The following is a 17,457-nucleotide window of genomic DNA, read 5'->3' as shown; positions in this document are numbered from 1 at the left end:
ATTAGTGTAACACTTGTCCTGCGGCAAGTTGTCCTGCGGCAAGTTGGCCACAGCAAGCTGGCCGGGGGTGAATTGTCCATGGTGAGTCGGCCACAGCAAATTGTCATAGACCACGGGTGCCAAACTCAATTGCATCACGTGACATATCGTGACGTATTGCGATTGATTTTGCCTTTGCGGAGTTGGGGTACGCATGGCCTACATGTGACACATTTGGCCTGTGGAACGCCAGTTTGACAGGCCTGTCACAGATCCTCAGTGGAAGGCCTCCCTATCTATTAGCAAAAAGTGACTACTTTAGATTTAATACATTAAGGGAAGACAGATTAAGAAAATATATGGAAACATGGGCACTGGAGAGGAAAGGTTAGGGTTAGATGCTAGTGCCTGCAGGCACAGGTTAGAAATAAATATTTTTATCTTAAATTACCCAAGTTTGAAAGTTCAGAAGAGTTACTAATCAAAGCTTTGCATGCTATGTGCCACAAAAGCAACATAACTTACTTGTCATCTGGCAAAGAAGTAACAAAGTATGGCAGTGTGCGATTTGGTGGCAGAGATATACTGTTTGCTTTCTTCTTCCCTAAGAGAGCCTGACTGTGGGTATCATATATATCTAAACTCAGTGCATTAGACAGTCTGTGGGAGACAATAAATGGAAGGTCTTTGATGCGATCCAGCTCACTGCTGTGCTCGTGACGGATTTGTAGTCGCACGGTATAATCTCCTTTCTCCAGTTTCAGGGAATACTAGGGAAAAGAGCAATTCTTTAGTACCTAGACTCATACTTATTTGATGAAGAAGATTAACACACAATAAAATTTCCTCCAGTTCAACTTTACACTATTCCTTTCTAATTGAAGTAGAATATTTTCACAAAGCACGTCACTGCTAAGTATGCAAAACTTAAACTTGGACATTTGAAATCCAGAGAGGGAATTTCTTACTAAATTCTTTGGGAAAAAAAATTAACAAAAAAATTTACCCAAATCCCTTCCAATCACAAGGTAAATGGTATTTCCAGTCTTAAATTCTAAATTCTTTTTCTAATATTAGAGAGGAGGCCTTTTTCAAGTCTTCATCAAATTAAATTACAGATTTGCCACTATGAACATAAATATATGTTTAGGTTTGAATATTATGTACTTGAATTATAGTATTAAATTTTATGATGCCTATTTCCTGTTGCATATTTTTTATAAAAGGTAAATTTGTATTCTGTATAACCTATTTAAATTTGACTTAACTGGATCCTGAACATTCCTTACATAAGCACAAAATGTTCTTTCTGTCTGTAAAAGGGACTAAAATCTATTAGGAGTTTCAGCTGGAGATTTGATTTTTTGCAGATCCTTGCCCTTCTGGCCTTGCAATTCTAGAAGTTCTCTCAATACTATTAATCTCTGAAGTTACAAACTGATGTAGAACCGTCCTCCATGCCCGTCCATCAAAAGGCTTCTGTGAGTGGTTCAATTTAATGGCAAATGCTTGGCCAAGAAATTCTCATTTCATCTGTTTAATAGTATTTATATTGCTTTAAGAGAAAATGGTTCATACAGGGTAAGCAAGGTTAATACATAAAATCTTGAAGTTTTATGCTTTTGTTCATTTATTTGGATCAGAAACCTTCTAGAATTGTAGAAGAGCTTGACTGTTATTAATGGATGGAATACTACCCTATCCATTTGCAGAATAGCCTAACATGGGATTGTGGTTTCATTGAAATTATGTTTCTATCACTTATAACCTAAGCTGAGACTTATTCTATCCTTACACCATTCCACAGGATGTTATCACTGTCCCTGCATTAGCAGAAGCTAGGTAGGCATTTGTGCCCAAACCATAAAATAAAAGGCCATATATATTTAAAGCAGATTCTTAATTTTTCAAGGATGCATCAATCCCGTCCATCTATCTAATCTATCTAACTACCCATCTTTTCCCAGTTCAACAGATAAAAGCTGCTTACATTTCCTAAGCTATACACTAGTCAGATTTATAATAAATTTATAAAATCAAACAACTTATTCAAGAAGCAGCTTTATTTATCAGAACAACCTTAAGTTATTCTTTATAATATTTACAAGTAGTAGTAGTTGCATAAGAAATGAAGAATAGTATATACAGTAAATGAATGGAAATTCAACTTGAGAATGAAAAAATATCTAATTTTTAAACATTTATTTGCATAAACATGGCAAACACTACATCCTAAAATTAAAAAAAAACTATGAAATCATATAAAAAATGAGTTCAAACATATTGGCATACCTGGTTAGGATAAGCATCACCTGATCCCATTAATTTTTTATTTTGGTCAAAGATAATCCATAATTGACTGTCAAATTCTGATTCATATAAGAGTTCGCAGAGCAAGGGACAACTTGGAGTTACTTCTCCACTTTTGGGCTGAAGAAAAATAAAATGATAAAGGCATTTAAAAACAATATTAAATGTTGTTATTATTGATACTGACAATGGTAATTTATTAAGCTTGCTTGCCATTTGACTCTAAATGACCCCAGATGGCTCATAATTTATTATTACATTTGTTTATTAAACAAATTTATACAGCCACCAAGTGACTCTGGGTGGATTACAATATTCCATTAAAAAATCATTTTATTGAGTTAGATCCAGTTAAATAACTCAGACTTACTTGATGAAAATTGTATGTCAAAATCATCTCATATAATTGTCGATTATTTGGCAATACATCTCGGGATCCTAAAGGCTTTATTTTAGCACTCACTGGTCTGCAATTCAACAATACACATCAGGAGAAAAATGAGGGTAAGGTTTTAAAGAATAACACTATAGCAGAATTGGAAGGGACTTTGGAGGTCTTCTAGTTCCAACTCTTGCTCAAGCAGGAAGTGCTAGACCATTTCAGACAAATGGCTGTCCAATTCTTTTTTAAAATATCCAGTGTTGAAGCACCTACAACTTTTTGAGGCAAGTCATTCCACTGATTAATTGTTTCTGTGAGGAAATTTCTCCTTAGATTGGTTCTCTCTCTGATTAGTTTCCATCCATTGCTTCTTGTACAATTCAATTTTAAAACTTGTACATATACACCAGTACACTTACTAGCTTAAGATATGTTTACGCTTAATTATGTTAGACACAATTTAACTATCTTAACTTTTTATTTATTTTTATTTGATTGATTAAATTTATGTCACTCATCTTGCAGCTTGTGGCAACTCTGGGAAGTTCAGATAATAACACAAAACCCAGACTTACAGGGAAAAATATTTCAAATTCAAACTGTCTCAGAAACAGACCTTCTCATATTAAACATGAACCAGGCTGTCTTGATTATTTCAAAAATGTTAAGACCAAAACAATCTGCTTCAGATATATATTAGCTGTCTTGATGGCAAGGTGTAATCCCATTTACAGTTTTTAATTAAATCATTAAACATTATCATTAAATCATTAATTAAATCTTTATTTAAACATTCAACAGACTTCCAATGATTACATACTTAAAATAAACAGAATATCTTTCTCAAATATTAAATTTACTTTATATTTATATTTAGTGTGATAGAAAGTTATTTAATCTTACTAACTACAGTATAATTTATTAATTTCACTATGCATTACACTTATTTGAATCTAAATTTCTTATAGTACCTTAGTGTTTGAACCCAGCATTTGAGATTTATGCAAGGCACAATATCTTCGTATTTCAGTGTTGCCCGAACATCAAAACGCACTATGCCTTCTGAAGCATGCTATAATCAAAGAATGAAAAAGTTTATTTGAAATGAATTTCAGATTAATGTTAGGCCAACAATGTATGTATGTATGTATGTATGTATGTATGTATGTATGTATGTATGTATGTATGTATGTATTTAGTGTCACAACCCCTGGTATGTCCAAATATGGGAGGAGGCATACTGCTTCCTTTCTCTGTCTATCGGATCATCACAAGAGACCATCCAGACAGAAAGCCAATATTTTTACTGTTGCCTTGTTACATTTGTGTTGTATTTGTGCTGATAAATAAATAAAGGGAGACTGGTATAGATCTATCTCAAGCTATTTAGCTCTCATCAGCTAGCCATACCCTTACTGGGATTTGAACCTGTGCTGTATTACATATTAGGCAGTTGTGTTAACCACTAAGCCACAAGATTCTCCTCCTCTATCAGCTGAGCCAGGGAAATAAGTATGTATTTAGTGTCACAACCCCTGGTATGCCCAAATATGGGAGGATATATATACATATATATACACATGTCATGCTTTTCCAAGGTGCTTCCCCTTAAGAGCTGACAATACACCATATGTCAGCTCTACCATCTTCACTATGCATCTCTAAGCTTGTTGGCATCCTGCCGTAAATAGAGGGAGCAGGGCAGAGGAAGTTAGGGAGATTACACAGGTGGTGTGAAGGGGGGTGTAAGGGAGGAGGGAGGACATTGCTTAGCAGCCAAATTCCACAACCTCAAGGATGCTTAGCTTGGGAAAGAACGTGAAGCTTCTCTGAGACATGCCTACAATCAAAGCAGTTCCCAAAACATCAAGCTGGCCTTCCACTGGAGTCCTGGACACTGACGGTCCAGTCATGGGGAGGGCCACAAACAAGGAGAATCTTTGTATGTTTGTGCAGGAATACTCAGATCTAGCCTTGCTTTTGCTGCAACCACTAATCCTTAGTAAAAGAACCTATCACTTCAACCAAATAAAGTCAAGAGTCTTTCTTTTCTAGGGATATAACTGGAGCAGGTATGATACCATAGATAAATGCCATAAAACTTCAAGGACCCCTTAACCCAGTGGGTCTCAACTTTCCTAATGCCGCAACCCTTTAATACAGTTCCTCATGTTGTGGTGACCCCCATCCATAAAAATATTTTCTGTATTTTTTTTGAAAATATGTCTTTTCCAATGGTCTTAGGTGGCCCCTGTGAAAGGGTCGTTCGACCCTCAAAGGGGTCCTGACCCACAGGTTGAGAACCACTGCCTTAACCCATTTACACATCCAAAACTAAAATGATTAATCTAATAAAACTGGTCAATTCTGGGCAATATTATTTACCTCTAAATCATCTCACTGGAGTAAGATTACTGAAATTTAGTGTGATTTCAACCATTTTTAATGAAAAAAAAAAAAACCCACCTATACTTCCATGAAATTTGGCTGGGCATTTACGAATACTACTAACTTATGATTTTAACAATGCTACATTTTAAAAACGAACAGAATTTCAAAAAAAAGCAAATTGTGATACTTACAAAGTCCAATTGAGATGTAGTGCAAACTATGCCATGGAAAGAAATGGAATAATCAATACTAACATCACTGAGGCTTGCCCACCATCGGGCAATACAAATTTCAATTGTTCTTCCCTCCTGTTGGTAGGAAAAGAAAAATAAATTTATTTCAAGTCTTCTTCCCCTCTAAGCCTCATCTCCTCATCCCAGGGTATAAACATTTTGCATCCCAGCTCTTAGCAAAAATAGTCATAAACCAAGGAGAATATATGGATGCTGAACTATAAATAACTTGCAATTCTTAGTGATGACTAAATCAAACCATTCAAGTTTACCAATAAATATTTGTAGCTCAGGGTTGAAATGAGGAGTCCTTGGTGCTCTCTGAGCTTGCCTGTTTTCTTGCAGACGTTTCATTACCCTAACTAGGTAACATCATCAGTGCTAGTAAGGAGTGCTCTTCTTACTACCATGTTTTCCCGAAAATAAGATATATATATATATTTTGTCTCCAAAAGAGGCACCAGGTCTTATTTTCGGCAGATATTTTCCATTGTTTTACTTTGCAGCGGTGGCACCAACAGCCCCACCCAGCAGGAGCCCATGTGGCCGCTGCCGGCCCACTTCTGTTGCCGCTTGCCGCTGCTAGCGTGCATTGCCTCTGAACTGTTTTGTTGTCAGAGGCCTTCAGGAAAGACCTCTACAGCCAAGAAACAGGCTCCGGATTGACTTGTAAAAATCCGTAATAATGAGAAGCATTGTTAAAAATGTAAAAAAGTAGAAATGCAATGTCTTTATATTAGTTTCACTGTTCAGGAACATTACATTAGTTTTTAAAGTTAGTATTGCCTTACATTCTATAGTTGACATGTAGGATTTTCACAATGAAAGTGTAGCAGGCAACCAGTATTTACATTATTCAAATAGGAATCTTAGTTGAAACACTATTCTATACAACCTATAAGTCGCTCTCAAGCTGAGCACATTATGATTGACATTTATCATGTATCAATGTAGCATATAAATGACAGGTTCTTAATTCAAGGAACTTACTAATACTGAAAATGCTTCAGTGACTGATCCTTTTTCTGGTATTGAACAGAACTTGTAGAACTCATGGCTTCGGTATGCCTTTTGTTTTACTAACTGAATCGCATGGAGAATAAACTTGGCAGTTACATCAGATGATGATGAACAGACTGAGATTTCTAAATAAGAAAAGGCATGACTTTAATATTAATATTATAGGCTCCTTTCTATGAGGCAAATATGTATCAGAAAAATATTGATAAATTCACAGCATTTAACTCTTCAGCAATAAATATGCTCATTATTATTAAAACAATATAAATGTTCTAATCACCATTACACTGATGAAAAACACTTTCAATCTGAACATATAATGCTACAGATAGATTTCAGATATTTAATAAAACATCCTCCAATATCTATACTAAAATCTTCATGGATTTCAAGAGGAATCCAATAGATTCACCTTACCAGCCCAGGTTGCTCCAGATGGAACTTCAATAAAGTGTCTCTGAATTTGTCCAGGTTTAAAGTGAACATTGGTAAATTTGAGATCAAAGTTTGAGGCTTCATCTACCCTGTGATTAAAAAAAATGTATTTTTTTAAGTTGTAGAAAGCTCACTTTAAATTATCAATATAAATTGGAATATTAAATATTTTAATAAGGTTGAAAAACAAAAATTCATGTCATTCTTAACTATATATATAGTTGTCTTTGTATGTATATTTGTATGCGTGTTGTATGTATATATATATATAAAGTAGCTGGCTTTCACCATAGTATCTAACTGAGAATAGCTGTTAATGTTTTTAAGCTATACCTCTGAACACCAAGAGCCATCTTGGTATAGTGATAAAGGTCCAAGGCTAGAGATAAGGGGGCTGTGGGTTCTAATCTCACCTGAGGCACACAGCCAACTGGATGAACTTGGGTTGGTGCCTCTCTCGGCCCTAGGAAGCTGCCGAGAGTTCTGAAATCTTGCCAACAAAATTGTATAACTTACCCAAGCAAATGGCAACACTGACTCGAAGGCAATCATAAACACAAAGCCCAATCTCTGAACAATTTCACCCTCGCTGGTATTTCCAGAGATTCAGAATGACACTATTATTATAGACGCTGTAGTCTAACATATCTAAAAAGCACTTCAGCAAGGCTACATAGGAAGAGTTTTGCCCGTTATAGTGGTCCAAAAATATTTTAAATAATTACAGCAATAAGATACTGTCTTTGATTAAAAAATGTTTTTTTTACAAAAGTAAAATATGATAGGATCATAAACGATTCTGGCTCTTGATACCATTTTTAAACAAGTAAAAAACAAAATTTCAAAAATTGGCTATACAGAAAAATTGAAAAGTTTCCTTTCTATTACAGAACAAATATTGTGAAAAACAACCGTTCCCAAGGCAACTGTCTGGCTACAATTGAAAACAAGATTGCTGAGAATGTGTAACTCCATATACAGTATATAAAAGGATTTGATTTCTATTGACTGTTATTGTTTGGAATGTATATTGAACAACAGAAATAGAAAGCAAACTTCCCCCATAAACATTGCCACAAATTTTCTGACAAGAGTAAAAATCCATGTACCTTGTGGGTATAACAACAGTTATAGGAACTCGGAACAAAGGTCCTGCGTTGGGCATTGTTATTTCATAACCACAGACCTAAAGCAGTGAAAACACAACAAATTGTCATATTTTTAATATTTCAATATTTAAAAGGCAATATCTTTAATATTAAAGGTTTACAAATGAAATTTCCTTAAACTCTGACCTGTACATTAAGCATTATAACTCAATTTAAATATTTTGAAAAAGATTTTTTCCCAATTTATTTTAATCTTCACAGTGAGCTAGTATCTTTATTTGATACACTGTGCTAGAAATTATTAGTTCAGTTTAATCAGAATGTTTCCTTAATGCAGGATGCAATCTGGGTCGGTCACCGGAACCAGAGGCTTAATCTTGCAAGATTTTGGACTTGTCTGGAGCCCATCCTCAGGGAACTCTCTACCAGAATGTGTGCTTTTGGGCTAGTCTATGCATAGTATTTGTATGGTGCCTAGTTGTGTGTGGCTTTTTATTTGTTGATCGAGGTATTGATGGCTAGTTATTAAGTTGTAGGCAGTTGTTTTCTTGTGCTGGCAAGTCCTCGGCTCCTAAGTACATGATAAGCTGGTGATAAATTAGCACTCCTATTGACTGACAAGGGGCCTGTTTCCTAGATTTCAATCATTGCCCTGGCTATCTTTGTCCCTGCACAGCCAACAACCTTAGTAGCTGCGAAATTGAATGTATGCCTTGTTCACTAAAATGTGAGGCTACCAATGAGTTTGGGTCTCCTTGTCTGACCACTCGTGTTTTTGCAATCAGGTGGTTATAGCTTTCCTCCCTGTCTGTTCTACATAGTCACAGGCACAATCCATGCAGCAGATCTGGTATGTTACATTAGAATAGGGGTGTCAAACTCAATTTCATTGTGTTTGACCTCAGGGTGGGGGCATGTGTGTGTGTGGCCAGGATAGGCTTGGCCAGCTTGATGTCACTCATGTTGGGGGCACCTGTGGTGGCCCGAGCGCTCTGGCACCTAAAACAGGTTCCCAAGCTTTGTTTTTCGCTGCAATGTCCTCCTGCAAGCCTCTGGCAGCAAAAATGGAGCTCTGTTTTCACTGGCAGAGGCACTGTGGGCCAATCTTTCGCTGTTTCCATGGCAGCCCTGTGGGCTGGATGAAGCTTGCGGGCCTTGAGTTTGGCACCCCTGCATTAGAAGTGTCTCCCACCTCCGAGTGATCTTTGCAATGTATGATTTGTCCTCTATGGTACCTTCTGGGCGGTGTGCCGTGCCCACTTGCAGATCTCTTGCAGTAAAGCTGCGTTTTACTGCTTCCGAAATGTATGGTAGGGTGTGCCATATAGTTAGTCTTGCACTTTCTTTCTTCCTTTCTCTCCCTTGTATGTTGAATAGGCATACTATAATGTCTGTCTGAATTGTTCACGCAGGTATCTGCTCTCCAGTTTAGTTTGCCGGGTACTACAGTGGGTTCTCACCCTGCCATACACCCCTCTTTTTGTGTGACAATGGATGGTTATTGTTGAAACTAAGAACGTGTGGAATGTTTTTGGTGTTGTGATAAACTGTGGTTTCCAGGCTCCCATCTAGTTGCCTGTTGACAAACCACATCTAAAAATGGTAATTGTCTATGCATTTCTTCCTCCATTGTGAATTGTATGCCTCAGAAGATAAGAGTTCAGTAAGTTATGAAAGTTTTTCAGTGCAGCATTTCTTTTGATGACATGTCATCAGATAGCAGCACCCAAATTTAGAGGTGTAGTTTTGAAATGCATGGTGTTCTAGTCCAAGCAGGACAGTTTCTGCAACAATTCTTGATACTGGGGATCCCATGGGGGATCCTTTTTATTTGCTCATGTTGCTGTTGTTGTTAGTTGCGAAGTCATGTCTGACCCATCGTGATCCCATGGACAACGTTCCTTCCTGTCTTCTACCATCCTTTGTAGTCCATTTATGCTCATGCCTACTGCTTCGGTGACTCCATCCAGTCACCTCATTCTCTGTCGTGCCCTTCTTCTTTTGCCCTCAATCTTTCCCAGCATTAGGCTCTTCTCCAGTGAGTCTTTCCCCTTTCATTATTTGCTCATACATTTGTCTTTTGAACATGAAGAAGGTATATTGACAGTACTGGAGCAGCTTCATGATTTGTGTCCTGGTTAAGTTGCTCTGATCTGTGTTGTATTCTTCTTCTAGTTTTTATCTCTTACTTCGTATGCTAAATAGGGAGGCAGGGCTATAAATATGGACACTTCATCAAAGCAGACCATAATCTGGCCAAGAGCCACATTTAAGCCTTGTAGTTTGTCAAAAATTGTATGGATTATGTCACTGTACTATTTGAGGGTGAGTTCAGGAAGCTTATGCATTATGCCAGTCGTTTAGCCAAGTTTAGTCTTGTAGTGTTACAATAGATCTGAGGGGGGATTTCTATTTTGTGCATCTTGGGGAGTCCCTAAAATCTTGCTAGGTGTCTATTTTTCATTTTCCAGTATTCTTTTCCCATTATATAGTTGTTTTGTTTGAGTTGGCTGGGATAAGCACTCAATTGTGTGGTCCTCGTTCTCATTTCTGATGTCTTTGCTGGTCTGTATGCTGAAGAATCATTGAGCAGGGCGAATGCCTTCATTTCATAATCTGTATGGTTCATCAGCACCATTGAGTGACCTTTATCTGCAGGTAAAATAATAATGTCCTGATCGTGTCTCCCGCCCTTCAAGGTGCGTTTCGCCATTGGGCGGAGTGCACTGTTTGTGTGTGACCAGCATTGCTGATATTTTTTGTCTGATAACATGTTTTTATGACTCTTCTATCTCTACTCTCTTGAATATAGATTCTAACGCTGCTATGAATTCTCTTGGTGTGGCATCTCATGTTATTAACATGTTCAAGTATTCATAATTCCTAGTGGTTTGTTTGTTCGATAAATTATGGACCAAACTCACACAGGTTTTGGAGTTTTGAATTTTATCCTCAAATTTTTTCCTTTTTCTCGTCTGTCTTTCTTTTACAAGGGTCCTAGTAACATTCTCTAGGTGGCTGACTAGTTCTGATAGACAATCCTCCTTATGGATATTGATAGCTGGTTTGTACTTGCCCGATCTTAGATGACAATCATTGATTAAGATCTCTAACATATGTTTGCTGAATGCTTATGTTATATGTCTGTCCATCTCCAAGTTGACTGGTGATCAGTATTGTAGGCTACATGGAATAGACCCTTTCCAAGTGCATTGGTGTAGAAAATGTACTTGTTTGTAAGTGGATGCCTTGGTGTTGCGAAGGATTCCCAAAACCGAAGTGTTTGACATGCAAGCCATCCATGTCTCTCACGAATGAAGGCAAATATACATGCCCCAGAATAATGTTGTAGGATCCAATCTGGATTGGTCATTGGGACCAGAAATGTAGTTTTCTGAGCTTCCAAACTTGTGTTGGAGCTATTCTCAGGGGATTTCTCTCTACCAGAATCTGTACTTTGGGCTATTCAATGTGTAGCATTTACATGGTTGTGTCTGGGTTTTTATTTGTTGATGGGGTGTTGATGGCTGGCTAATAAGTCACTGACTGTTTTGTTAGGAATATAATCTAACGGTTGGGTTGACAATATATAAATCATGTAACAATGTTGTATCTGTTTCTTTAAATCATACTGTAAAATGTGATTGGATGCTGTTTTCCTCAATCGGCCATAAGAGGGAGCCAGAATGTCTGTTAGCGCTCTCTCTCTGTTTCGTTAGATGCTGGGCTGACCTGTTTTGGAAGCTGGAAGTGCCGTGAGCTGTTGTAAGTTTTGCAACTGCTAGCAAACTTTGTGTACTGAACTGATTATATAATACTGGACTATGTTATTTGAATTATCCCTTAACTGAAAGACGTTGAAGACTGATTGTCTTAACCGTGCATGACTTGGACTGTTTGATGGACTCTGATACCTCTATTTCCACGAAAGTAAAAGCCTATCTAAACTGCAGTGTCTCTATGCCGGTTTGTGTGTTCTCCAACACAACTCTCACAACGCTTCTCTGAACGTACTCGCTCTCCTAACGGGGAACTTACCTAACATGTTTCCTTAATGCTCATTTTCCATTTTCCCCTTCCACCTCAACAGTGTAAAACAATGAAAAAGACTATTTTTTCAGCCACATCTCCCCCCCCCCCGCCACAATCCTATCACAAGTGTGAATCTGAGACAAATAACAGTAATTCCTATTACATCTTTTGATCTATAAGAAGAGGTAGGATGATTACGATACTTCTGATGAGAACAAAATCCTAAAATCTAAAATGCCTGTATCTCTTTAGGGAGTTGTCAAAGATAAGGCTTAAGAGAACCAAAACCAATACCTCTGTATAATGAACTCCTTCTCGGAGGCCACGTGGATCCACCCGAATGATAATATGTCTACACTGATTCATGAGCTCCAAATGAGTGGGACACTGAACCCAGGAAGCATTTGATGTTAGAGCTAAATGAAGCTGTAGCGATATCCTCTCATTATTTTCTGAAACAAGAACATGCAACTTTTAAGTTTTAATCCCTTTAGATAGAAAGTAAATTTAAAGGATTTAAACAGAAAATGGCTATATTCCCACAGCCAACACTGTCCTATCTCGCTAGAAGTTGGAATCCAATTTCCCTGAATTTGCTCTACCTCTAGACCAGTGATGATGAACATATCCAGAGGGAGTGCCCAAACTGCGCACGCCTGAACCCCCAAAATGCAATGTGTGCCTGGCTCCCATGCATGAATCCTGCCCCACCCCTGCAGCCCCCCTTGCACACACGTGCACACACCCCATGCATGCCACACTCCCGAGCGCCAGAGAGCCGATGACCAGCTGGCCTACGGGAGGTGTGCATGCATTTGTGGTGGAGCTGAACTAGGGCGATGGCTCGCATGCCCACAGAAGTTCGCCATCATGGCCATAGACCAAGATGGAACTGGTAACTCAACCAACAGGCTGCTACAATATCCTAAGCTTATTCTTGCTCCATAGTATCATTCACCTCTATCTATTTTTATCAAATTTATTAATTTAAACAATTTATAGAGTGGCCCATCTCATAGCGGTAACTCCCAAATCTTCCCCAATATCTACCTTTGAAAATATGTAATGAAAACAGCTGATTTCTACCTGTATTCTCAGGAAATAAAGGTTCTATTCCAACACTGTGGTCGAAAGGTGCAGCTACTTGAAAAGGCTCTCTGAGGTAGATTCCACGCTTGCAACCAACAGTAACAGTAAAGCCTATGTTGTTAACAAATGATTTATTCTGAATGAGGTAGTCATAGGCTTTATCAACCTAGAGAAAAATGAATTAAAAAAATAAATAAATCAAAATTAACCCAGATTTTCTTCAATATGAAATTCATGTTTACATCTGCCTCAAAATAATACTGATTGACAGTAGTTCCATGGAGCAAAGTTTCCTCTAGCTTGGGCAAATGGACTAAATAAAATTTTAAATATCATCAGCTGATGAAGTATTGGCTCTAAACCAGATTATTTAGTTTAGGACTAAAAAGTTAAATTAAATCTATCTTTCAACTGTTACCTTTGGAAGTGATTTTAAAATGTCATTGTTTGCTCTTAAGAGAGAAAGCTTTCTAATAATTATATTGCAAGGTAAATGTTTATATTTCTTAAATTACAAATCATTACAGGTGCCATTTTCATAAGGAGATTAACCAGCTGAGACAAAATCATCACAGTAACTTTTTTGTAAATTCTCATTTAACTCTTTTTAATCTCTTTCATATTTGTATTGATCATTTTCAGAAATTAAAATCTAAATTCTATTATAGATGATCTCTGTGTATTCAAGGTAGCTGGGTAACCGAAGTATTTATTCATCTATCTATTTTCCAATTTTCGTGTGCAATGTGCTCATCACAGCAAAGCACGATTGATACAATAATGTTAGATACTAAAATAATAAAAACAAGATTCCCAACTCTAAGCATAAAACCATAACCATCAAGGACAATACTGCTAACATTTCTGTCCACCTATCCTCCAACAACTCAGCAAGTGAAAATCTTCACCTGTTTCTGGAACGCCAAGTTGAAAAAAAAAGGTGTTTTGTTTTTTTTTAACTTTAGGGAAAAGAGAATTTAGAAGAGCCAGTGTAATCACCAAAAAACAAAATATGATTACATTACATAATCATATTAATCAGAAATAGGTCCCATTGAGTTAGTACAATTAATGGCCATTAAAGTGTTCACAATTCATTTCTTAAACAGAATAACAACACAAGAAAAAATGGGACCAAGATATACAAAAAAACCCTCTTAATAATTTCAGTGCTAATAATATAGCTATTAGAGTATCATTACAATTATGTGAAAATAAACAGGAAACATCACCCCAAAATTAATTATGCATGGGGTGGGGGCAAGGGGAGGAGAAGTAGAGAACAATAGATCTGTGAATGCAACATTAGGAATGAAGACATTAAATATTATTTTTTTCCATCAAAAGCTTGTAAATATGGGATTTTGTTCTTTCAACACCAGAGTAATTACCTGAATAATACCATGTCCTTGTGCAAACAGATGGGTATTATCCACCTTCACTGCTGTATTTTCTAATGCTCTTTTGACTGAGTGAACAGTATAATCTACATCATTAGCTTTGAGTCCTGTAATCAAAGGAGTAAAGCAGATAAAACTGTTAGTCATCAATACACTTCTTAGTCAACAAAATGCAATTTGTTTTAAAAGAATGGTATTCCATTTTACCTGAGAGTATTAAAGCAATGCCACCACAAGCATTGGGTGAAGACATTGAGGTGCCATTCATGAGTTGTGTACCACGTAATGTCCAGTTAGGGACAGAGGCAATAGCACCACCAGGTGCGCTGATACTCACTCCCAGGGCTCCATCAATACTGAAATTAATATAAACGTCAGAATAGCAAAGCTCTTTTTTTTCTAGGCTGTTAAATAGTTAGACAGTATCTGTCCTGTTTTGTCTGTACTAAAACATTCTTTTTAATGGATGGCTGGGTCTTAAGTGCATTACATTTAATTCGTTCCTTAGTTCAGAATGTCTATGTATTTCAGAATGCATACGTATTTATAATTTATATCTACCAATTAGGAACCAATGTAGATGTGCATATAATGACTTCAAGAGTTATTCTTCTATAGCTATCCTATAAAATTATATGAACAACTATCGTGCGTTTCTTCAATTGGTCTTGCCAGGGGTCATTTGAAGCCTGGACAGCCTCCAGGCACCACAAGAGGGGAATGAGAACATGACACAGCCAAACTTGCTGTGACCAACTAGCCACAGGACAACTTGCCACGGCCAGCTCTCCGCGGGACAATTTAACAATTCTGTTTAATTATTAAAATAAATAAAAATTACTTTAAGTTTTGTCATTCACATTTCATTTTGTCCCTTTTGCATCCTTTCTTTAATGAGTCTGTTCTGCCATTTCTTTGATATTAGTGTAACTCTTGTCCTGCAGCAAGTTGGCTGCGGCGAATTGGGTTCTGGTGAGTTGGCTGCAGCGAATTGTCATAGACTCCCCTGAGAGGGCAGCAAAAGCATCACTTGGATCATCAGGGGTGGAGATATAAAGTTGAGTATCATCAACATTCTGATGACACATGAAAATCATTCCTAATTTAGTGTGCAGGCATGCTTCATGTTAAGTGTTTTTGCAACCTTTTTCTATACTAGGATTTTTTTTACTATTTTCAATAAAATGTATGTTACTGCTTCTTTTTAATATGTATTTTAATATATACAGCTTTTATATCACAGAATGTTAAGTATCCCAGTTGCAAGGTTAGGGATCAGTTAAGGAAATAGAACTTAAGGTACATTTAAATTTTTTTTAAAAAAGAAACAAAACTTAAAAGTTTTCTCTTCCTACTCATATTCACCTTAAAATGACTATATCTCAAATTCTTGAAAATCAGTTCCATTTTTCAGAAGTTAGACTCTTTAATTGATTTGGAAACCTAAGTTGCACTTACAAGTTATCTTCTGCCATATTAACATGTAATTTCCAAGTGGATTATAAAAACACCAGGATTTAACTCATAAATTAATTTATCACTTACCTTGGTCCTCGAGATGACCAGGTATACTGATTTGCAGGTAATTTCTCTCGTAAGGAATACTCAGCAACCATCATATCAGGGGATACATATGCACCAACACCTTTAGGGTTAGTTGACATAAGTTCAAGTCTACCATTAGTTCTCTTTACTGATTTAAATTATGTTTACATTAAATTCTAATCACTGTTAAGCGGGTAATGGTATCTTTTTTCAAATAATTTTTAAAAAATCATTCCAAAATAGCAGCATATTTATACTAGACGTTTTTTGTTTCTGTTTGATATCATTACTTCAGTCTCCACTCAAATGAATCATTCACTATGTCAAAGTGTATGTAATATTTGTTTTACAAATTATTCAGAACCTATGCATGCACATAATAGTTGGATAGGATGCATAAACATAATACATCCATTTCTATATATTTAGCTACTATTGATTTATTAAGATCTATATCTCACTTTTCCTCAAGGATGTAAAGGAAGCTGGCACACATATTACTCCTCTTCCAGTTACTCTCAACAATAACCCCATGAAATTGTATTGGATGAAAAATAGTGACTTTTTGAAAAAAAAAGAGAGCTCAAGATGGAGTTAATCCCTATATAAGCTAATGCTTTAAATATATCCCCGCTCATTCAATAATAAAGTTAAATAGTTAAATTAATGCAAATTAAAAATACTTCCATCAATGTGTAATTGTAGACTTGGGGAACTTAAAAATGGATTAGATGAAATCATGGCAGATAAGGCTATCATTAGACATTAGTCAACATCTAAATTTTAACTTCCAGATTAGAATAAATCAACTCCAAAATTCAAATACTGGAGAACAGAAGGCAAAAGCTTCTATCGCATTTAAGCTATTTTAAGTTCCCCATCTCATTTAACTTTGGCATTTATTATGTGTAGATTTCTTATTAGGAAATACTCTCTCTGACATGAGCTTTTTTACAAATCAGATTTAGATCTGTTTCAAGAAAAATCAAGACAAGGCAGAGTGTCATATGTAGAGAGACTAAGAATACAATCGGTATGATTCTGTTATACAGAATTCTACTCAGTTTCCAATTGTAGCTTTAAAGCATGTCTCCAGTAGATGGGTAATAGTCTCGCTTTGCGTATGTTCTGTGCATCCATGTTTTGCCCTGTAGAATAACCAATTCTTAAAAGATTACATTAGAAAATAGACATTGGATATCTATATTACGTTTCTGAGATTACAAAGCTCAGCTAAACGAAGAGGAACTGATGTTAATGAAAAACTGTAAAACATTCCCAATCATTCTGGAGACATAGAGAATAATGTAAGTTCACATTTATCACTTTAGTCAACTTTCAGCCTTAATAAACATTTTAAAGCTCCTTTTAATTCTTAAGAAAATAATTCCATAATTTATGTAACGGCGGTAAAGCGTTAGAATGCAGTACTGCAGGCATTCTAACTCTGTCCACAGTCTGGAGTTTGATTCTGACAAGCCCAAGGTTGATTCATCCTTCCAACCTTGGTAAAGAGAGGACCCAGAGTGTTG

The 17,457-nt window shown here is 36.5% G+C and overlaps 1 protein-coding gene across 3 annotated transcripts in view; it reads right to left on the bottom strand.

The window, feature by feature from the left end:
* The window catches only part of TPP2 (tripeptidyl peptidase 2), a 51,670-nt gene that overhangs the window by 12,821 nt on the left and 21,392 nt on the right, over positions 1-17,457 (bottom strand). For all 3 annotated transcript variants that reach the window (XM_032226446.1, XM_032226444.1, XM_032226445.1), the window contains exons 10-22: positions 15,926-16,025; positions 14,588-14,736; positions 14,372-14,487; positions 12,978-13,146; positions 12,186-12,343; positions 7,860-7,936; positions 6,733-6,839; positions 6,286-6,440; positions 5,254-5,370; positions 3,643-3,743; positions 2,660-2,756; positions 2,272-2,409; positions 505-749 (exon numbers count right to left, since the gene is read on the bottom strand). In XM_032226446.1, coding sequence (XP_032082337.1) covers positions 505-749; positions 2,272-2,409; positions 2,660-2,756; positions 3,643-3,743; positions 5,254-5,370; positions 6,286-6,440; positions 6,733-6,839; positions 7,860-7,936; positions 12,186-12,343; positions 12,978-13,146; positions 14,372-14,487; positions 14,588-14,736; positions 15,926-16,025 — 1,729 coding nt within the window. The remainder of the gene's footprint in view (positions 1-504; positions 750-2,271; positions 2,410-2,659; positions 2,757-3,642; positions 3,744-5,253; positions 5,371-6,285; positions 6,441-6,732; positions 6,840-7,859; positions 7,937-12,185; positions 12,344-12,977; positions 13,147-14,371; positions 14,488-14,587; positions 14,737-15,925; positions 16,026-17,457) is intronic.

The sequence above is a fragment of the Thamnophis elegans genome, chromosome 11 (genome assembly GCF_009769535.1).
Source record: "Thamnophis elegans isolate rThaEle1 chromosome 11, rThaEle1.pri, whole genome shotgun sequence".
Taxonomy (NCBI): Eukaryota; Metazoa; Chordata; class Lepidosauria; order Squamata; family Colubridae; genus Thamnophis; species Thamnophis elegans.
The sequence above is the reverse complement of the archived record's forward strand: the minus strand, read 5'-3'. Positions and strand labels throughout refer to the sequence as shown.